This window comes from Dromaius novaehollandiae, chromosome 5 (genome assembly GCF_036370855.1).
Source record: "Dromaius novaehollandiae isolate bDroNov1 chromosome 5, bDroNov1.hap1, whole genome shotgun sequence".
NCBI lineage: Eukaryota > Metazoa > Chordata > Aves > Casuariiformes > Dromaiidae > Dromaius > Dromaius novaehollandiae.
The window spans coordinates 26627797-26651612 of NC_088102.1; the positions used below are offsets into that span (position 1 = coordinate 26627797).

General features: G+C 42.4%; 1 protein-coding gene across 12 annotated transcripts in view; it reads right to left on the bottom strand.

Moving 5' to 3' along the window:
• Nucleotides 1–23816, bottom strand: part of TTLL5 (tubulin tyrosine ligase like 5) — a 134789-nt gene that overhangs the window by 12359 nt on the left and 98614 nt on the right. For 9 of the 12 annotated variants that reach the window (XM_064512285.1, XM_064512284.1, XM_064512287.1 and 6 more), the window contains 2 exons: nt 15144–15321; nt 6036–6256 (listed from right to left, as the gene is read on the bottom strand). In XM_064512285.1, the coding sequence (XP_064368355.1) occupies nt 6036–6256; nt 15144–15321 (399 nt within the window). Of the gene's footprint in view, nt 1–6035; nt 6257–15143; nt 15322–23816 lie in introns of those variants that run through there. The other 3 variants (XM_064512291.1, XM_064512289.1, XM_064512290.1) reach the window with 2 other exon arrangements.

The window sequence follows — 23816 nt, forward strand, 5'->3', positions numbered from 1 at the left end:
CCAGATGGGAAGGGAGGGGGGCTCTGATACGACATTTGCAAAACATAGCCCCTTACTTCAATGCAGCTATAATTTGAAATGCTATTGTCAAATGATGTGCTTGTTTCTATGTGTATTGCCTCTTAGAAAGAATCTTGGATGTGTACTTATGGCTTCTTTTGCTGCTGATACTGCATGGTCCATCTGGGAGCTGAGAATCCAGATGTACTCTTTATGCCTCTTACATAAAGATTACACGCTCATAATTAGTTTGCCTATGTTGTTAATGCTGTATGACTTAGGGTCAAATCCAGCTCACCCTTCTGTAGGTAAAATGCAAGATTAATGGTTGAAAATGTCACCAAGTACAACAAAAAATTAACAGGGAACAGTCACACTTCTACCTTTAAGTTTGCTTTACCTTTGGAAAATCCCTTTCCTTCTACAGACTTGTCCCCCTCTTTTTTGTCTACCCACACTTTATCTTGACCCTTGTGGTTTCAACTGTCACCTCCACACAGCTTATCCTCAGATCTACCTCTGTGTCCTAGATCTCTCACCATTCTGTCTAAGCTCAGGCCTCAAGTTCCCTCTGCTGTCTTAATGGAAGTTCCAGTGCCAGAACATATTCACTGCCTAAACTGAGTTAATCCCTTTCCACTTTCTTCCTCCTTGGGTTGGCTGAAACCCCACTGCCTTTCTCATTCCCCCATTTTAATGTATCATTTTTGCTTCCATTTCTCCAGTGCAAACCATTGCTACAGTCTCTGTTTCTTCCTCTTTAATACTCGCAAAAGCAGCCTTTCCCCACTGTCCCCTGTCATTGGCCTTTTTTTTTTTTTTTTTTTTTTTAATCTCTTACACATAACCTCTCCTTGAAATTGGCACTGATTTTCTTCATTTAGGCACTAAACCACCCCTAAGCTGCCCAACCTCAGACTGCAAATTTGGAGGATGCTCTTGTTTCACACGTGACAGAGAAATCATATTTTCCTGGCTAAATTTTGAATACCTTTATCGTAACAACCTAGTTGTTTAGGATGCTATGAATGAATCTAGTGCGCCAGGAAGAACAGAACTGATGCTAACAAATTCACATCACACAGACTCTAGGTTTGATGAGAGGACAGCAACAGATGTGAAGAGCAGAGCCAGGGAGGCTTGTTCCTCTTTGTTGCTCTTGGACAGGCTATCTCCACATGTGTATGATCTGAGGCTAGCCAGGGGCTAAGAGCTGCAGGCCTCATAAGCCCAGCTGTGTCAAGGTGTTAAATCAAGCCACCTCTCTCAGATGCATTGCTATTGCTGCCAAAAACATCCAAGGGTCAGGCAGCCTGATTAACCCAGATGCTCAGGAGCTAAAAAAGCAGGCGTGCCTCAGTACAGCAGTAGCAGAACATGAAAGGGGTCCCATTAACAGTTACATGCTTTCTCCCTGCTGTCTGTCCTCCTCACAGTGGGCCCTCAGCTTGTATGTGTGATATGCCCAGCTCACTTGAGACAGTTCGCATGTGCTAGTGAATAATCACACATGGGGAAGACAGGATACGAACCAGAACCACAGCATTTTACAGAGCCATCTTTGTAGTCATTCCTCTACTTTTGTCACATTTGGCAGGTTTGGCCAGCCTGTCCTAAACCAGCTGGCTACTTCCATTTCTGATTGCAGTCAGGACATCACCCAACTGTGGGATGGACTTTCTGAACCCTGGAGAAACACATCACCTCTACCCTATTTCTGTACTGGTTACAATAAAGCAGAACTTTGGATCTTCTACTGCTGGTGCCAAAGCAAATATACAAAAGAAGAACAAGGTGGAAAGATTTTGTGTCGTGGTGTTGTGGCTTCAAGGGAGTACTGAAAAGTCTTCCTGAATAGAGATGTTGGGAATGACGTTTACACCGAAGTTCAGTACGTGATATTATGCCATGTTGAACAACATTCCTGATAGTTTCTGATGTTCCAGTCTACTGTTGGAAAACTCAATGTTCTTCCTGGGCTCTCTCGCTTATAACATCTTGACCTGAGTGCTCGTTTTTTCTGCTGGCTATTTCCTCTCTTTGTATATAGTGGCCTAGCATTGATGGCTGAATTTTTCTAAAATGTTTTCTTTGAGGGACAGTTCTGTTCACAACCTGTCCAAGACCTTGCTTTGCTTGATGTTGTCATAGTTCTTGACTTAGAGAGCAGTTCTCTAAAAAGTTACCATAGGAATGATAGTGCAGAAATTTTTACTTATTGTGACTTAGTCATTCCTAAAAGTAGAAATATTTTCTTTCTATCTACCAGCTGTACAAATGCATTCTGTGTTCTGACAGTAGAGCTAATATATATTCCTGCTTTGCATGCTGTCATCTGTAATATGAAGGTCCTGTACACCAAATGCTGCTTCTGGGGACATCTGCTTCATCCCATGTCTTACAAATGCTACTTCTGTGACCTCTGTCTCAAAATTCTGCTTTCAGTTACCAACAGGTCTCTTCAGGAATAGAATGACGTGGTTCAGAAACCTGCCAATACTAGTGGCAACATGCACAGTGGAAAGGACCCAATCTGACTCTTGGAAAGAAAGAAGAGTTTGTGGTGGTAGCTGTTCAAAAACTATCTTTTTACTTGTAATCTGAGCACATTTAATTAAAAATATGGAGCCCCATGAGACCATTTTATGGGGTTACATTTCTGAACAGAGCTACATATTAAACCATTTCTCCCAGTTGACATAGTCTTTTTTCCACACCTTAACGTGGGCCCCAGTTTTCCACACTATTAGCTTAAGCAAGGAGTCTGCTTTGGACACAATCCATTATAAAGTCAACCTACCACTTTTTACAAGTTGAGAGTCTGAGAAAACAAGAGAGAACGGGAATAGAAAAGACTGAATTGTCTGGCTGTTCCATTACTTTTTTTCCTTTATGTTCTAACCAGGGAAGTGTCCAAGTTACAAGATAGTTTTTGAATTAGTCAGTAATGTTCATCTTTAGCATCTCATTCTGTTTGTAGTTGATTTTTCTCTTACTCTTTCCCTCCTCTTCTGGAGGCCACGTGTGCTGGCTGGGAGAGAAATGATAATGCATGCAAGGAAGAGATAGGTCAAAAAGACAAAGTCAATTCTAGTTTGTCTTCACAGTCCAGTCTCTGGAGGAATTCTACAAACAAGTTTGAAAAGAAGATTTTTATTAAGATGTTCAACAACAGCCAGGAGCTGCAAAGAGCAGACAGAGAAATAAGTTCTGGCCTACAGGAATTTAAGAAAAAAAAATGAGACACAGAGCTTTAACATCAGAATGAACAAAATGGGATTAGTTTCAGTGGATGCAAGTCTTGTGGAAATTATATATAGCATTGAGACCTTCTTTGAGGAAAGAGGTCAGGAAAACAGCCAAAAAGAATCAGGGGTGAGCACGAGTAGCAAATCAAAGATGACCTGACAAAGGAATAAAGCAGCCAAAAAGCCAAAATTACATTAGATTTTATGGAGAGGGATAGTTGCCATGTCATAACCTAAGGATACAGTAGTCCCACACTGGAAAATTACAATTCTGGGTGCCACAATGCAAGCACTCTGACAAACTGAAGAAAATACAGTAACTTCAAGAGATAATTAAGGGCTTGGCAGGTGGAACTACTATCCGAGGTTAACAAAACCTCAACAAGTCTAAGCAACACTAGGAATCTCCAAGAAGTAGAAGAATATTCAAAAGATGGAAAGTATTTGCAAGGGAAACTGTCTAGGTTGGTTCAAGAAGGAGGAACAAGGTACAACAGTATGAAACAAAGGATAAATTCAGATTGCTCATCAGGAGAAACTTTCTAATAATAAGGTTGTTTAGACTCTCACGGTGGGATTTCTGCCACTGGAGTTTTTTAAAAGCAGACTACACACAGTGACAGAGAATACTCTGTATAGAATAACCAGGGATGGTAAAGAACAAGCTGGAGCATGCAAGGCATCTTTTTCATCTCTATGTTCCTTTGAGGCAGAGGGTTCTCTCCATCCACTCTCCTCTGTTGATGCATCTCTATTTTTTTCCTGACAACAATAGATGGATTAAATTAGACTGAGACACAGTAGTTTTCAAACGATCAGCTCTCAGTATGCTGGAAGTATAGCTGGGCACTGCTGTTTTCCATGTAAGTGAAAAAATGTTACTGCAAGATCCCATGAATGGCAAGAATGGGTTTGGAGCCTTGTGCTGGAGTCTGAAAGGCAACTTGGAAAGTATTTCCGGAGTGGCTCCTTGCAGCCTTCAATACTTGGATTAGGTTTCTGAAATTCTGAAGGAATCTTTTGCTTTTTTTCCCCCTTCTGTGCATTTTTGGTGCTGAACTTTTTCCGGTTTTCCCACACTCCTGCCTGTCACAGAACAGAAACCACAAAAATGCAGCAAAGTAAAGTCTGTCCAAGGAGCTGCAATTCCATCTCACAAGGATAAACATTTCTTCTGCCAAGAAGTGAGCACAGCTCACCGGCATCTTCAAATACACATCCCTACTGCCCGGCAGTGAAACCCACTGACACAGCTTGTCACCTGTACTAAGATGAGCCACCCAGCATAAAAGAAATCAGATAGCAAATCCACCAGCATATACCTGCCAGACCTGACGCTCAAATCTGCACTTGATCAGTTGACAAAGTCTACTAATATCGTTTTCTTTTTAAACAGTTTTGGAGTATAAATTTAGTGTGCTATCTATTAAGACAATAAAAGTACAGGCAGGAAATACATAAGCTTCTCCAGCATGGTTCTGCCCAAGCTCCTTAAATATGCCTTGCAGTTCCAGATTTGATCTCCACACACTGACTATGCCCATCTTCATAAAGTGTCTTTCCTCACTACTCAGTTATTAAGCCTCCTCTCTTTTAATCAAGGTGGAAAACGCAGAATCAGGGAACCCCACAGGAACCTGTTCTGAAAGCTTTACAACACTTCTGGTTGTAGAGTATAAGGGAGGAAGTTATGAATGAAATTTTTCCCCTTCAATATTCAGAGATGAAACGAGGCTGATCTATAAGGCTGATATATAAGGAAAAATCTGATGAAGGATTTAAATGATGGAATTGCTTTAGACCAAGCAGAGATAAACAGAGACATGAGGGAGCTACTAAAGAAAGATAAAGATAAGAAAAAAAAAACAGAACTCTTGTTCACGTTCTCTTATAATGCACAAAAGAGAAGACATTCCAAGAAATGGAAAGGAAGCAAACCTAAAGTAAGTAACACTTCATGAAGCACACTTGAGTACTTTATTTTCTTTTTAAACATAACACACACCAAACCCATCTACCTTAGAATGGCAAAAACAATAACCAAAAGCTTAGTAAAAGTTAAGATAAGTTTCCTCATTATCTACAGGTAATGAGGAAAGCTATCATTAAATTAGGCACTTTAAATGAAATAAACACTTGTGCTTGAAGGCATAAGTCAATCATTACGTGTTGGGTTCATGGGGAAAGCTGGCTTAAGGGTAGATTAGCTTCTTAAAGTTATTTTTTTCTTGGCAGCTTCTTCTGACCCTCCAGATTCTAGCCCCCATCAAAGACTAAACCTGGGGGAGTGACTCAAGTGCCTAAACACAGGTGTCAAGCACCACACTGTATGCTGTCAGTTATTTGAGACATCTGCAGGGGACTGGCAGATTAAACACAAGACCTACAGGAGACTGGTGCTCATCTGGAGCGGCAGCTGGAGGCCAGGTGGAACAGCCCTGGGCATCTGAAATGGCACTAGCAACTTGTATTTAGGTAACCAAATCCCACTCTTGATCAAACAGTCCTCTGATTCAAACAGTCCTCTGATTCAACCTGGCAGTTCCTATGTCCTTACGTTTGTATGATGTTACAGTCCTGCTTACATTAGTGTAGCGAAACATGAAGCTTCACAATGGTGAATACCTACTGCAGTTTACAACAGTCAAGGTGTTCTGAGATTTGATCTCGGATAGCATAGCCAGAAAGATCTATGCCTGAGCTGCATGTAGACAGGCTCTTTTCCCAGATTCCTTTTGTGGGGAATGAGTGTCAACTCTATTGTGGATGGGGAGAGAGAAAACTTACTTGGAAATCCTCTGTGTTGCAGCCTTTCTGACCACTGCCTGCCTGTGGTTCGCTGGAGGCTTTGGAACCAGCTGAGAAGGCATACTCTGGGATGGCATCACTTTGTGCAAACTGGCTGCCTTCTGGATACTGGAAGTGGCACTTGATGGCTTGCAGGCAGCAGAGCTAGCTGACATAGATAAATGGCTGGTGCTGGATTGTGAGTGGTTGGCAAACAGAACCTGGCAAAAAAAGAAAGCAAGAATACCATAGTGTCTCTCTGAATATCGTTGAGAGCGCTGATGGAGTGGGTGACGTTTTTGTAAGGGAGAATATCTGCCTGGTGAAGGAGACCCCCAGAGTTCCCAAGCACACACAAGAAGAGTTTAGTGATCAAGTCAGTGACATAGTTTTAAAGCTGAATTTTACACCCTTGCACACTGGGACTAGCTTCTAGGAAGGCAAACAAGCTCACTGCTGCCACAGAATGATACTGTTCCAGAGGAAAAAACAAGAGATCACCATCTCCAAACAGATCATACAGTGGGTCCCATCCTCAGAGAAACATAGCTTTTATAGCTTTTACCCATTTTCTGCATCTACTCTACCAAGCTATTATTTCTGGGGGAGCTGGGATTGAGATGAAGTCACAAGGAAAGAAAAAGGTTATAGGGAATATCTTACAATGCCAGTTCTTCAATCCAGCCATCTAGGTGCTCAGAATATCAGAAGGCTCTAGGGTACCCTCCCTGAATAAGGAATTTTAGGCTGGCAACTGACAGAAAGGAAATCCCAGTAATATCACAAAACAAAAAATGTTTCTATTCCTAAAGCAGGTGGTGGGTAAGTATGCTGCGGGTTTGATAAAGGGAATAAAACAATCTGCATGTTATGAGACACCAGAGAACTCAGCAATGGAGCTGGCAAGGGGGGCAGTGAGGCATGTTTCCCTATGTGAGCTCTGCAAAACACTCAACTCTTTTTAGAAAGGACCAGCTTGCTCGGAGTTCTGCCTTGTCTTTTCTCAAAGTTAGTCAGATTCCCAGGGCAAAAAGGCAATGCCATAACCATGTAGTTTCGTGGCTAGAGAGCAATGATAGAAGACGAGAGGAATAGCTGAGCACCCACCAGTCACCTCAGAATGACCTTGGGAGCAGTGCACTTCGCTGCATTTGTCCTGAGTTTCTTCTCCGGTGAAAAACCACACAAAGCCACAGAGAGCGGGCTTTAGGCTCCACAGAAAACCACAGTCTGAGGGCTGGCTGAGTCTCCGCATAAAGACAGGAAAAGCCCCTCTCCCCCGCAATTCTCTGGCAAATGGCAGGGCACTCATGTGTGGGAAGGCGTTTCTGACAGGCAGAGCTCTAAAGAGAAAAGGAAGTGCAGGAGCCAAAACAGGCCCATTTCCTAACTAGAGCTCACTGACAAGACCCCTTGAGCTCTCCAATCCTTATTAACCTCTCCCTCCCCTGAAACTCTACCTTGATCCCAGCTTTTGGATTTTGAATAACTAGCTGATATAAATGCAGAAGTCTGGAATAAAGCACAAAAAAAATAACCAAACCAGACTAAAACAAAACTTGGTTTAGTCTGTTGCATCTTAGAGCTTGACACATTATGGGGTTACGATAAGCCTCTCAAGTCACTGCCCCCCTTCTTATTCACAGGTCATATTTCATTGTGCTTTGTTTGGTATTATGTATACTATTTCTTTTAAATTCTTTTCCTTGTTAATAAAATCACTATGATCCTGGAGTCTGCAAAGCATACAGTCTTAATCCCTTCCCTCAACATGCGTGGGCAAGAGGTCTGTCACCCCGAAGAAATGGCAAACGTGGATTCCTGTAACAAAGTCCGATCAGCAAAAGCTGGGCTGAGACCTTCCTAAAGAAAGGTCATAGATGTTTTTCTTGGGGATAACGGACTTCCAAAAAGGCCTCTGTCTCCATGCTGTGCTGAGATCTTGGCTGCCTTCCAGGCAAGGATGGGGATACTGGAAGCTGACACGGACCATGGCTTCTGGATTCAGCTACAAAGCATACTGCCCTGCTGTGAACTCCAGGGGGACAGGACAGGAAACAAGGAGAAGCTACTGTGCAAATAAAAAGGGCAGCTGGGGAGAACACAGCCTGACCACACAAAGGAAGGGTTGGGGAAGGGATTTCAGGACATCCAAAAAAGCCCTCCTCACTCAGGATCCTGAAGGTCTAGGATCTAGGGAGAGCAGAAGCCTAGAGAAACCCTGACAGAGGCAGTTCTGGAGCAGTTAGTGCCCTACAACTATGAGTATTGCAAGAAAATATCTTGGAAATAATCTTGCCTGGCTGGCAGATTGAACTCAATGCTGAGGAGACGTGCTTCCCTGACAAGTTCTTAGAGGTACAAATCTGAAAAATATTTAGAACTCTACAGGATTTTTTAGCTAAAAATCATGTAAAATATTAGTGAGTTAATTCTCTTGCATAATTCTCTTTGGAGGTAGGACCATTTGGTGAAGGACAACATTAACCCTGTTTTGCAGGTGGAGAATCTTAGGCATTGACAGAGAAAGTGATCTTCCCCAAGCCACAGACTGAGGCAATATAAAAAGGTAGGTTAAGACCTCAGAGAAGATCTTGACTCCCCATATTCACCCATTAGATCACACCTCTCTTGCATCCACATCTACACATCAACACCACAGACAAAGCGTTATCTGTACAAAAATAGTAATTTTCAATTGGAAAATCTCAACACATATGCATTGTCATTAATGACAATGCATATCTAAAAGTATTAGCAAGTAGAAGCTGATCTTGGGCTGCTCATGATTAAAAGCAGGAAGGTACCACAAGTTTGAAGAAAAGCAGATATATTAGTGATCCTCAAAAACAGAAAGAATGTTCCTGGCACTTATGTTCCCTGTATCTAACACCCATCCCTAGCACAGTAAGGGAACAAATGTTGCAAGCAAAAACATGCTCACTCTGTGACCAGAGGAGCTAATGAAGCTCATTTACTGTGAATCTGTCTTGGGGCTGACTCTTACAGTATCTAATATAAAGCACGCCCCAAATTATACTTCCTTCATGGGTCTGGGGCATTCTTGTGTGGATTTTCTGCTATCTAACTAGGGGTGGCTTCCTACTGCAGCCTTTGCCTTAGTGGGAACAGCAGCTGAGCTTCCTTCCCATATCCATAGCTTGTTATTTTCATGAAATTAAAAAAAAATGCAGTTTTGAGACTTCTGTCCCATGGTTATTCAGTTTAAATTGGATCAACAAGTTTGAAGAGACGAGAGACACAGCAGTGTATAGGAACTAACAGACACACACACACAATGCACACACATGTAACCTGACTGCACAGGTCTGTGCAGCTAGGGAGCCAGTTCCAAAGCACTAACACAGGAAACTGAGATGTTCGCAAGCAATAAGTAGTGTTGAGGATTTAATAATAATAAAAAAAAAAACTGTTAGTAAAACAATAGCATTTTGGATGACATTAGAAAAATATAGAGAATCAAAAGGCTTGGAAAACCTTTGGAGTCATATCAATTGTTTAGTGCAGATTCCTTCAAAAACTCATTAATAAATTCAGTTAAATCAGTGTGGATGCAACAATCATTTGGATTAACTGCCACAGTGTTAGATTGTAGGAAGAGGAACATCTTAAGGTCACCAACAAATTAAAAAAGGGAGAGCAAATTCATGGTATTACAGACTGTCCTGAAGCAGGTCTTCAGTAAATTCTTCAAAACAGGGACTAAAATATACTAAAATAAATTGACTCAGTGCTTCTTCCCTTGTCTCTCTTTTGGTATGTGGTTTATCTTTCTAAACTGGGAGCTCTCAGAGGCAAGGATTGGGTCATATCATTATATTGGAAGGATACTTAACACATCTGGGCGTTACCATAATTCTAATAATAGTGACGGAATCAGAAACATGGGGACAAAGCTTCAGCTGGTATAAATCAGCACAGACTACTGCTTTCAGAACAGTTGTTCTACTTTACTTAGACTGAGACTTTGACTCATCAGTATCACAAGATTCAAATAGGCAAAATGGCAGTTAGCATATCTAGAGGGAAAACAATTTGAGGGAGAAAGCTGCAAAACAAGAATGAGAGACTGAAGGATAAGACAAGCTGCAAAAATGACAGCAGTCCAATATACAACAGTCCAGAAAACAGTTAATGATGTTTAAGGCTGCATTCAAAGAGGCCCTCTGTCCCCAGGCAGGAACGATACAGTTCTAGGAATATTAGGAGTATTATTTTGAACTCCCAATGTTCCTAGTCAGATCTGAATAAACTGTAAGGAATTCAGGAAAGACTCATATAAGTCAAAAGGAAAAAAGTTTGCTAAACTTCATAAAATGAGGAATATTTCAGAGAACATACCATTTTTAAATGATGAAGAGAGGAGAATTATTTAGAATGAATTTAGCCCAGTGTTTTATAGCATAAAATCTATTTAAACTTCTGATTGAAAACATGATCTCAAGTGACCACACAACCCATTAACAAGATTTATGTCTTGTTTAACATGACCTTTTTTGATGTAAGTAGGACTGATGGGGATCGTTCCACTATATGATGGAACTTTTCTTGTTCTAATTTAGCTTATTTCCCATGTGAAATGTTTGGCATAAAACTCTAAACCCAGAAGATGCTGGGCTAAGCAGACAGAACATAGCCACACAGAGGAGGAGGAACCTCCCTAACAGCTAATGGCATCTTGCCAGCACAGGAAACAATTAGAGAATAAACAATGATGGTATATTAACTGTCTTGCCAACTGCAGCAGTGATACTAACATCTAGGTCATAACATGTCATACAAAGTCTCCTTTAAACATTAAAAATACTGCTATAAACCTGTTTTTCATATCTTTTTGGTTTGATTTTGTAATCCTTGTTCCTTGATTCTGTTGCTATCAGATTTAAGCCTCTTGTCTCCACTTTCAAACTCTGCCCCTATCTATTTTATCTCTTTTCTCAGGCCTTGTGTTATATTTGTTCCTTGGCCCTATCACCGCACAAAGCTTTATCTATTTGTTTGTTAGATCCTCATCCAGTCACACTTTTCTTCTGTGTGGACCCAGGGAATGAAATAACCTGTTCTGGTACTGAAGATCTCTTTCTACCAGACTACACTGCATGAACTGACTTCCACAGAAAGTAAATGGAAAGTGTTGGTTATTATTCTCCTTCCTCCACCTACATAACATTTTTTACTCTGTAAATTGTGAAATGCTTGGAGGAGGAATCATTACTCTTAAGTGTCTGGAAAGTGCTCAACCAAGAGTGGGCGCTAATACAATAAACACACAATAAACCCTCATAATCAGATACCTCCCCTGCATGGTGGGGGGAGTATTCCTTTTACGCAAATACATGACCGGGAACTTCTACCTATGTTTTCCAACACATCCAGCTCACCTCCAGCATATTGAACTGGCTAACGTACAGGCAGAAGCATTTGCCTGTGCTATTAATAATGGTACTTCTGTTACTTGTTCACATGCTACCCATATACAGACAACCAGTCCAGCTGTCACAAAGACAAGGAAAGATGGGCATCTAATCACATTGTATAGTCATGCCACGTCTAGGGCGTGCCTTCAGATATCTTGATAAATGCATCTCAGCTACTGACAACTGACTAGTCTGTCTTCCAAGCCATAACAAGAACCTGAACAAACATATGAAATGTATGGCTTGGAAACATGCTGCATGCATTCCCCAAAGCAAAAATATCATGACACTCTTTCAAGTGATAGACATTCCCCTTTTTGGGATATATGTCTTCGGTTGATGGAAGTAAGCTTTCACAATTACAAAACGTTTCATACAGTGGGTCAGTGTTAATTAGACAAACTGACCACACAGCGGGGAGGTCATTTTCTGACAATCATCCAGTAACTGTCTGACAGCAGCCAAGACCAAAACCATGGCCTCCCAAGCTCCAGAGCAGTTCTCTGGCCAAGCAGCCTTTTAATTCTGGTTAAGATCATTTGGGAAAAATCCAGGATCCACTAAAAAGGGTGAATTCAAGCCCACAGAGCCCACACCGAGGTCAAGCCCTTGCTTCCCTCCATAGACAGGCTGTGATGGTAGTATAGAATCTCCAAACTGTCCTCCTAGACCTCCCTCCCTTTGCAGAGCTTTAATTATTAGCAGAAACAGAGGCAATTTCCAGACAGATGGAGAAGTTTTTTTGGCCTTATGCAATACACTTTCTTAGATCAGAGTAACAACTGTTGACTGTGTCCTGACCAGTCTGTTAGTGCTATGTCTGTGCAAAATGTAATCCTTTTCACTATGATGAGGGCTTCCTATAAAAGACCCAATTGAGGCTAAACTCTGAACACTCCCAGTTCCATGCATCTTACTTCCAGAACACTAGTATGCTTTCCCCATTTCCAGCATCCATGCCAAGCCGCTGGTGAAAAGAGAGCAGGAAAAAACATGATGCTGTATCAGAAAAGATCTTCACAGTTGGCAATCTATAGGAGATGAGAAAGGGAAAGGAAAGTATGAGAAAAGGAAGACAACAAAGGAGATGCACAGAGAAGCACTGAATTTGAGGTTCTCAAGCTCTGCACAGCACAGAATGAGAGACACCTTCTCCAAGCTCTTCCTTTATTTCCAGCTGCTAATCTGATGAAGGAAACTAGAAATACTTTCAATACTTTTCTGACAAGATTTTACAAAATGAGTGGTCAATGCCACTGGCACAAGGATGCTCTATAACAGAAATAGAGATGAGCTAGGAAAACAGAAGATGGGATGGGGATGAGAGACTTGAATATATCAGACAAGGCAACAAAGGAGGGAGCAGATCTCAATACAAGCAAAGGAACAGAAGGGAGAGGCTGGGCAATGGGAGATAGGTGTCTTAGGAGACACTACCCAGGAAATGTGGTAACGCCCTGCAGGCCAGGAGAAGCTAAATTGATAGTGGGGGAGGAAGGAGAGGGAAAAGAGGACCAATGACAGCCAGCAGGAAAAGGTGGCATGGAACCAAAAGAGTCGGAAGGAGATACAGAACAGACCGCATGCAAGCAGCAGCAAGGAGAAGGCAGTTCCTGTGAAGGCAAGTCAAGGGGCTGAAGTCTGAAAGGCTCACTAGCAAAAGGAAGCAATCAGTGACAGCAAGCTAGAGAGGGAACTGGGGATAGATGGGTGAAGATAAGCGTAATGCAATGACAGCAAGGGCCAACAGAGGATCACTGCAATTGTGACTAGAAGGGGAGGTCTGGTTGGCTCCAAAGTCTAGTGGGAGAGGAAATGTCCAAGAGACAATGATTTTATTAAGATGTGGTTTTCACTACAGAAAGTTTGACAGCATTCATGTTCAGCAAACCTTTCTTAATTAATGGCAACTTCAGAGCAGCCTGAGCCCTGCAGCATGACAGTGGCCTCTATACTGTAATTTTGACCTGCTTGGCTCAGAGGGAGAAGGGGAGGGAGAGTGGAAAGGGGGATGTTGTGGGGGTGAGTGGAGTTTTAACAAAGAATCACTTTAACAGAAACTCCTGAGTAACTGCTCTGCCCCAGGCCAAGAAAAACATCAGCTCAATGTCAGCAATTAGAAGAGGGCTCAGCCAGGCTCCATGGCCAGCTCCAGCCTCCTCACAGGCACAGTCTAGCTCGCAGCCCTCTCCCAAGCTCATAAGCAGCCTCTACTGCCCACCCAGAGACCCTAGGATGGAGATGAAAGGAAGACCTCCTGCTCCTGCAAAGATGGGCAGCAAACACACTGGAGATGGGGGAATTTGGGGAAGGAAACCACATGGCTGAGTGAGGGCTTTGGGAGAAGGAGTGTGAGGAGCAAAGGTGGAAGTGCCTCTCCCTCAAGACTCTTTTAGAAAAGGATGGGGGCAATTTGACTATAAGCCATTCTCATGGACCCTGACTAGTGACTCATCTGCTTCATAGGAGGGAGAGTGGGTGTTCAGACCTCTACTTGTTAGTTCTGCTCTTAGTTTTGTTGGAGTCCAGCCCTGCCAAACTGCCCAACAAATAAGTCCCTCATAATGCAGATCAGTCTCTTTTGAGCAGAGATTTATTCACCTGAAGACTTCCCTTTAGCAGGGAAGCCTTTGGGCCATCACTCAGAAGAAAAAACACACTCTCCTCTCCATAATAAGAAAGAAGGGTAATGACTGCATCAATGAGCTAATTCTGACTTTGGAAGATTCCCCAGGCAAGGTGTAAATGCTGTTCCAGACACAGTGGTTCACCCTTGGCATCTAGGAATCATCCAGGACATCAAGAACACAAACCCATTCTCATATTTCCTCTAGCTCTTGGACATTCAGACCATCTTATCTCCTTGCAATTGTAACAGGGAGTCATACATCTGTCAGATAGCTCAGTGCATAGCAGTGAAAGATCTTAAATGTAACAATAACAAAATGTGTAAGAGGCCTTGAGAAGATTTTCAAGGTTGCAGGGAAAGCTTGCACCTGGGATCAGGGTCAATGGCCACGTCTCCTGAACACTTAAGGTTCTTAATATAAATTAACATATTCCTTCAAAAGAAAGATTAAGATTCTCCTAAATCATTTTTGATTTAAGTACTGCCATTTTGATGACTGCCCTTGAAGACATCCAGGAGGACAATTTGGTCAAGATGAAGCCCTGATGGTGTCTCTTTGCCACAGAGGACACAGACAGCTGCCAACACAGTTTCAAGACCCCATGTTTGGAAACACTGAAATGCAATGACGACCCAACTTGATGCATTACCTGAGATAAACTCAAGTAAAAGCAGGAGCATGCCATCCAGTGATAGGATTAACTGACACAGAACAGGGAAGACTATAGACAGTCATAAGGATGTCTGAGTCACTATAAAGGGATGCACCAGTATCAGCCCCAAATTGGTGCAATAAAGCAAGCAGCAGCATGCCAGTAGGCAAATAGAGGAGGATGCTGACACAGTGAAAGAGGCCAATGGGAACCACAGAATCAAAACATTATCAAAATCACTTCATGTAACATTAGTTCCGTTGTCATAATCCACTGGAAGAACTACTTCCTCCACAAAAGCTGTGCCACACATAGCTAGCTCTGAGTTGGTCCTGTACATCTAAGACTCAGCACTGTTACCTCCCCGGACAGCATTTTTCTTAGTTACCTGGTGCCGAACTTGACTTTGCTCCAACAGCTGTCGAGACTGAAGTTTCTGCTGCTGGAGTTGCTGCACAGCAAAATGGAACTGATAGCTGGGATGTGCCAGCTGACTCCCTGTCATCCTGTTGTAAACACTGGTCTCCAACTCCCCTTCCCAGGAAAAACGATTGCTCTCCGGAGCCCTGAAAAAAGAAGAGCCATCACATCTTCATCATTCTGCACATACGGACTCTTGCTTACAGGGCACTGCTGCTTCCTAAAGATCCCTTACTACCTAGCCAGGTAGGAATTTGTATTAAGTGACCTCTGGCAAACACAATACCTGCCACAGGTGCCATGTGCCACCTGCAGCCTTGCTAAAGAGCTTCTTGAACTCCAGGCCAGGGCTGTATTACCAGCCATAACATCATACTTGAGGAAGAATAAAGGAAGAGAAAAGAGAGGAAAAACTCAAGACTGGTGCATATCCATGGCTGATTAACTCTGAAGAGAAGCAGAGTTGCAACAGAAGAAGAGCTAAAGATTCCCATCATTGGGGAGACAGATATTTGTCTGGATTCATACAAATTTTGTTAATACACTAACATAAGGCTTATACCAAGCATACATGTGCTGCAGTGAGGGTGGAATAAAAGACAGACATGTAGTGTAACACCCACAGAGGGGACAAAGGACTGGTAGGGTAAGGTTACAATTAGGGCAAATATTGGCTCCACACAGTTACAGTTCAAAAGACCTGAGGGGCCTGAACGTGGGTTCATTTCTTTCGTCATCTGAGTAATGCAAGCCTGTCTCAGACTAGCAAAACCCTCCTGCAAAGAGGCAGAAGTTCTTACAACACAGGCTTATATGGTGGTAGTTCAGCTGTGGCCTGCAATGTGATGAGCGCCAACAGGAGCTCACTGGCTTGCTTTGAAGTTTGTAAGCCTGGGCCGGAAGGCAGCTACAGCACACGTCTACACAGGGCCTAGGGGCTTTGCAGAGAGCAGGTGGCAGACTGACAAGGCCACGAGGTGGCCTGATGAGGCTACAATGGCCCAGCAACCCACATACCCTGTGCTCACAAGACAGGATGCCATATGGCCCACTGAATCCTGACACTCTGGCTAATAAAAACTTCAAGCCTTAGTGCCTGAGCTTCCCAAGTCCTTTCTGAGCTCTGTCATGATTCTCTCAGCCACTCTTTCCAAACATTTCCTTTGGGTTCCTTGTGCAGACTTCCCTTGTATTTCCTGTGCATGTTACAAGTTCCTGGCATGTAAAAGACACTTGGTGCTTCTGTTTTATGCCATGGTGCAGAGTGTAGGTCATGTTTTTTGGCAAGGGACTTACCCTAGTCTCCTCATTTCATGATCCTACCACAACTTACATCCTGGATTCTTTCAATGCATCATGGCTTCCCCTCAGCGTGTTACTGCCTCCCCTGTAATCTTCACTATCAGAGCAACCCTTAAAATGTTCTAAAGGATGCTTGAAACAAGACCAGAACAACTCTGCCAGCCCTATGTATTCTCCCCAGCGATGGCCGAGTGCGTCCCTTTCAAACAAAATTGAGGACAAGCACTCTAAACACCAAAGCATTCCTCTCCTCAGGTTCTCAGCAACAGAGGAATAAAACAGCCCATCAGAAAAGGATTTCAATTACTAACACCTCCGCCTTGGGGACTCCTCCTGCTTGGAGCACCACTACCACTTTATTGCCTATGGGGCATCAGCTGTAGGTAGTCATTTCTAGACTTCTCTGTGCAAGTGATGCCACCCATGCTTCCTCAGTCCTATGCTTCCACTGTACCCCCGTGCAAAGCTGGATAAATGACTCTTGCTCTCTACTACCTCTTGCTACCTCACCAAGATTTTCACTGTTTCAATTCTTCCCCTTTCACCAGTGCCTGGAAAACTGTAATGCTGCAGGCGGTACTCAGGCCTGGAAACCCAAGTTATATAGGTCTGAATCTGGCTCTGCGGTTAACCTTGGGAGAACTGCTTCCCTCTTCTGAACCTGCTGTTCCCTTTCTGCCCTCCTTTGGGAGCAGGGACTATCTCTTCTTACTGCTTTATAACATGACTGTTCTCTAACATCATTCAGTGGCTGTAAATGCTATTGCAAAGCTTAAATATACATACAATTTATACATCTCCTCCGTTTTTCAGAGTTCCTCAGTTTCCCCTCTTAAAATGCCTACAATTTTTCTCCTCCTTTCTAAAACTCCCTTAGATGCTCTTTTTCCTCTTGACTCTAATCAAGAATCTCAGGTATTTCCTCCTTTTTCTTTCTGTCTCCATCCTCAAACAAAAGGAGCACAGGGGAACCTCCACAGTGGTTACATTCATGATGTGTGTATTCTTTTAACCTTCCCCACAGTAGTGGGGTCAAGGCTCTCTACTATTGTGGTTCTGCCTGCAATTGCTCAGCTCTGCAAGGGTACCACAAGGATGTGTCTGTGTTGTTGGCCTCCCAGCACTGTCCCCTACTGGGCACAAAATGCCACAAAAAGCATAACTTAAAAGAAGGACCTAACAAGGCACAAGGAATCTTCAAAATGATCCCCATCTGTCTCCTCTCCAGTCTCGCCAGCTCACCACATGGGTTATCATTAGGTTGCTGTCATCTGGACCCTACCCCCATCCCAAGGGTAATAAATGCCCCTTCCATTGCACAGATACTGATTCCATCATCCATCCAGATGTTAAAGCTCCCTAGACTTCTTTGACAATGTGTGAAGCAGCTGCAGCCTCTGTAATCCTCCTAGTAAAGCCAGGTCATGCTGACAGCTGAAAAGCATAAAGGACTGTGCTGGACTGTGATGCACACTTTTGGAGATAGCTGGGGGTCACTGCAGACCAGCACAAACATCAACTGCAGCAGATACGAAGCTGAAGAGGAGCATTCAGGAGCTCTGTTAGTGTCACCTTATTGCTCAGTAGACAGCCTGACTAATTCCTCATCAATACCACTAATGGACCATTATCTTCAATACCTTCATTTTGAACTAAACAACATTTTACCTGCCCATTTTCCACGGAATAATGTTTTTACACCAGCAATTTCTCAGTTGAGAAAGATTTGATAAGGTCACTCAAAATGTTCTTTAAGAAACTAAGTCTGCATAGGATAAAGGGAATACTTTCTCGTAGAGTTAATACCTAGTTAAAAGATGGGAAATAGAATAAATTGACAGTTTTCACAATGGAAGGAGATCACCAACGCGGTCTCACAGAGATCTGTGCTATAGTCTCTGCTGTTTAAACTATTTATAAGTGATCTGGAAAAAGAGAATGAATTTCATTCAAGTTTGTTGCTCATACTCAGCTATGGAGAATAGTAAAAATGAAAGTCACTGTGAAGAAATGCAAAAAAACCCCTCACAGTACTGAATGATTAGACATTAAATTGGCAGATGACATTCTATTTAACAACTACAAATTCATGTACGCAGAGAAACGCGATCCTGGTTTTACACAGCAACAGGCTTTGAACTAGTTATTTCCTTTCGGGAAAGAGAGCTTATAGCTATAACTGTAATAGATTTTTTTATGAAAACATCAGCACAATACAATCAAAAAGCAAAGCAAGTGTTAGGAATTATTAGGAAAGGAATATGGAACGAAACTGAGAACACTATTATGCTACCGTATAAATTCAAATCACATCCATCTCTTGCATACTGAGCATAGTTCTATTCCATGTGCCCCCTTGCATCTCACAAAGTGTACAGTAAGACTGGAAAAAGTAAAATGCTGCACAGATGATCAAAGGTATGGAACAGCTTATATACTGAGGAATGACTAAATTAATAAGGACTCTTCAGCTTGGAAAAGACACAACTGAAAGGAAGTATGAAAAATATCTATAAAATCATGAACTTCAGGGAAAGGGAGAAGAGGGAACAATTAGTCACTGTTGTTCAAGATACAAGGAGGTAGGCAAAACCAGATGAAATCATCAGGTGGGCAGGTTAAAGCAAACAAAAGGAGGTACTTTTTCTCCTAACACATAATTAAGCTATGGATGCCTTATTACCACAGGAAACTAAGGATGCCAAAAATTTACAGGGGTTCAAAAATGATTAGACAAACTCATGGAAGCAAAAGCCACTAACACTATTCACATACAAAGATATTACCTTTTGGCCAGAACATCACTGAGCTGCAGATTGCTGAGAACTAGAGAGTACTGGGGAAGTATCATTATCCCATAACATCATCTAGTACTCTTCCCTCAGCATCTTCTATTGGCTACTGTCTGAGCAGGACATTGAACCAGACAGACCCCTGGTCTGATCTAATACAACCAGTACTGCTTATGCATCAGGGACCTGAAACTAAATCTGTCTCAGGTCTGAGGCAGAAGCTAGAGAATTCAGTCAAGTTGCGAGATTAATTCTAGAAACTAACACTTGTTCCAACTCTGAACCTGCAATGCATAAATTCTATCCTTTGATCCAAAAGAATGCTTGGGAAGCCCGAGTGATCCACTCTAAAACATGAAAGTCAAGATGAAATGGAGGAGATGAAACTGATGCAAATGAAAACTACACTGAAGTTGGTCCTGCTTATAGCCAAACTGGCTGTGTGCCATGGAGATGACACAGTGACTACAGCCTGCAGCAGGGTGAGGGCCACCATCTGAATGGCAAAACTTTAGGATCATTTCCTTGATCCTCATTTCTTTTGCTTTGAGATATCCAGCACAGGATTTACTACTATAGAAATACAAAAATTGGAGACTAATGGTCCAAGTTTTTTAAAAATGCATTGGGATTGCTGCCTTGATCCAGCATTTGTCGACTTCAATAGGCTCTCAAATGCTTGCCTTTGATTTCTAATCTGCTTTAACCCGCTTTTTCTGATTTAACCAATGTATAATCTCTAGCCTAAAATAAGATTTTTAGGATAGAAAATCACCCAATTAAATCTGGTTTAAACTATCCAGAAAAACACTCTGGAAATGTTGTCATCAAATCTTTAGGAAGGACTAAATCAAAAAAAAAAAAAAAAAAAAAAAAAAAACCTTTGGCTAACATTTTCTTCCAGTGTAGACAGTCTTGTATGCAGCTTCCTGCAGTTCCAGTGCTCATGCTCCTTCTCTGCATGTGAGGCAGCAGCATAACAGCACCTTTTTTTCTAGTTACCGCATTTAAAACACTGTTGCTTGCCTGAGTAGATTTTACTCTTGGGGCCTGCAAAATCCTTCAGGATTGAATATGCTTCTGTTAGCTTTCATGGGTTCTGCTTCCACACAGATGGAAATCAATATAATTTCACTGTACATAAATTCAACTTCTTGTAATATAAGCATTAAACATTTGACAACAGAAAGCTTGCTTATTTGCAAGCCATAAGATCACTTTCATAGAGAGATGTTTCATCCACAACTTTGCAGTCACCATGTAGCATACTGCCAAGTAGCTGATGTTACATCTAAGGCAAAGCTTCCTCGGGTACAAAAGAACTGCACTTAGAGTCTGAGACTCAATATATTGCTGCCAGCTACATGCTCCAGCTACCAGTATAATTGCCATGCTCACAGGGATATTTCATGGTGCAGCTCCTATTCTCAGCCTTTGCCTGCTAGCTGGTCTATCAAAGCATGACAGCACATTTGGGGTCTTCCTGAAGCTAGCTTTTCTGCTTAAGGAATTCTACAATAAGGTCAGCACAGTAATGAAGGCTGGAAAAAGGCTGTAAGGGGATAATAGATGCTTAATAGATGCTATAGAGCTCATGTGGTAGAAAGACTATATAAACTCTGGGAAAAGCTTTGTCACCTTTTTAGACAAAGTCAAAAATTACCAGAAACGCCCTATATCCCCAATGGAAATGAGTCTTCATCAGAATAATTACTCACAGACCTCCTTCTTTTCAAAGCGTTCATTACTTGAACACTACTGATTGCCTGTACATTCATTTGCTCACATGGACAGACCATAGATACAGGCATGGATGCACAGGCACGCATGCACACACACACACGGAACAAATTCCTGCCAGTGCCACCAGAAGAGACAGGGTTTCATTCTGTCAGCCAGGCTAGTTGTGAGCAATCTTCTCACAGCTCAGGGTTGTTCAGGATTATTTATGGGTTGCTTAGTTTAGAGACCTGGCCAGGATTCAGGCCTTCAGTATGTGCAGGAAATCTCAGCCTTGGCATTAAGGTCCATCCTTTGTAAGCAAGATTCCATCCTTCCAGCAGCTCTTAGGGCTACTCAGTACTTCTGGCAGGAAACCCACTGTGTTCCTTTCTTTGAACTGTAATTTTCATAAAGCCTGGGCCAGAATTCCCCCTTCCTCTTCACTGACAGCCTAAAAGCTCTCTGCTGCAAGGTTTGTTTGTTTTTTGTTTTTTTTTTTTTCATCACAGAAGGTACAGGTTTGCCTCCAAGAGCAATTCCAGCAGACCTCCATGCTATTATGATCCCAACCCAGCCTAAAAGTGCTACAACACCACACACCAATCTTCATGTTCTCTGCTTCTGAATTCCCTTTCATGCTTTGGCTCTCTAAGAGAACCTCCTATCCAATTCATTAGCTCTCTTCCGATGTAAGCAACCCATATGCAGTCAACTATCTACACGTGTGCTAGTAACTAATATTAGAGGTCTGTTCATTGACTACAGAATAAAAGGTTGTATGCAATCCAGCCTCTGTATGTAAAAGATGTGGTGATGAGCTCTTACGAGAAAGGAGAGAGCTGGTCTTCTGTGCTCACTGCAAACAGATTCAAAGGGAATACCCAAGATTGAAACTGTAGAGAATGACTGACTGCCATCCTCTCAGAAACTTGTAGTTACTAAGAACCACCTGATGCACAGCAAGTCCCTGCTGAAAGAATGACACTGGTAAGCCTGCACCTCTCCTAGTACCCACCATTCCAAAGTAACTCATCCAAAGCATCAGACAAAGCAGGGTCTTCTACAACACAGCCATCTCTGGGATAAGTCATAGAGGACGACAAAAGACAACAGGAGACGACAGGGCAAAGAAAAATCTTTACCCAACTGAAACTACAGGGAAATAATCAGGGAGGAGTATAATACAGGAATAGAAGAGATTCAGGATATAATTCAGGACATAATTTTTCAATACAGAATTTAGATTTAAATTGGGTCTAAAACATCCAATGCTCTCAAAAAGCAATTAACAATTTTTAAATACCATAAATGTTAGGTATAGGGTTTTCATTTATACTTTGACTGAAGCCTTCTTCCAATGGCACAACTGGGCACTTGTTTGATACTGACTCCTGTGTTCCACGCAACAATAGCAATTCACGAAGTATGCTGGTGTTCCCCATATATCACTTACCATGTGTGAACTTATGAAACATTTGAAAAGTGCCTACAGCCCACTGAAAGGCAACAGAAACTAGGTTCAAATTACTTAAGAAAATGAAGCTTAAGCATTCTTGAAAAATATTCCTCTGTGTTTAACCCTGCTTAGTTTGTCGGAACTGATAGGATCACAGTGGGAGACAGTATGGCTGGAGGTCCAGCAAACTGAAAAAAAATTATCCTTTCAGCTGCGGAAACAAGCTGACAATGAAAACATTTTAGAACCTTTACTGTAAAAGCTAGAGTTAAAGAGGAACAAGGGCCGTTGCTGGCAACAAGGGAGCCCAAGGATTTGGAAATCAGTGATCCCACCTTGCTGTGGAATGCAAGACAATCTCAGGCCCACAGGGCATTCAGGTGATATGACAAGTCCAGGAAGCTTTCAGAATAAAGCCTTCATGGGCACCAGATGCTAGAAAGTAGCTGGCATTGCAACTAATGATTCTGTCTAGTGTGGCAGCTCCCAGCATCCTGCTGACTTGTGTTCAGCCACCCAGAAAAACACAGAACATTTTCTTTGGCACACTACACGCTTCTTCCATCCCTAACAATAGGCCCTAGATTTGGGCTGGCTATGAAGAAATGATAAACATAGTGGGATGCAACCCAGGACACTGGGGGCCTGGCTGGGGTGCAGAACTGTCGGGCCTCTCACAGTGCCACTTGCCTCAAGGCCTTTCTTTGTCTTTTCTCCCTCTTTCTCTCCCCTCAGCTTCAAAAGCAATAAATTAAAAATTGAAAAACTGAGCAACAAGTCTTTGAGAACGGTTTCCTCCTGGCCTCTGCTGTTATCAGGAATGTCTAAGAAAGAGTGACTTTGGTTCAGTTTAATCAGCAAGAGCCTGTATTTTAGCATGGTCTGTAAATCTTACTGCTGCAACATTCAAGCCCCACCCCAGCAGCAGCTTCGCTACAAAGGTAAAAAAAAAGGTAGCTTTCCAAAAACCAGGGAAGAACAAAGCACTTTTAATATCCCTAAATGAGCTGTGCCTGGGACTTTGGAGATCTTCTGAAGCCCAGGGAGCTGTCCAGAACTCTCAACAGCGCAGGTACATAAAGACAGTAAAGAGGCAGGAAGCAGCTGGCCTATATAAAACTAGGATGCCATCACCTGGCTTGCAATCTGCTTTCAAGCTCTGCAAGAGAAGCCAAGGAAAAGCTTTTAAAGTTAATGAGCAGTCTGTTGAGGCTGCATTGGCATGGCAAACGCATGGAACTGCATTTTGGGTTCAAATCCAGTTCAAAGTGGCAAATACAATCTCCCACGGTGAAGGTGTTGCAGAGATGTAGGAGAGTTTCTGTAGCAGACCATCAATCAAACTTTCCCCTCTTAGTGATGAGGCACA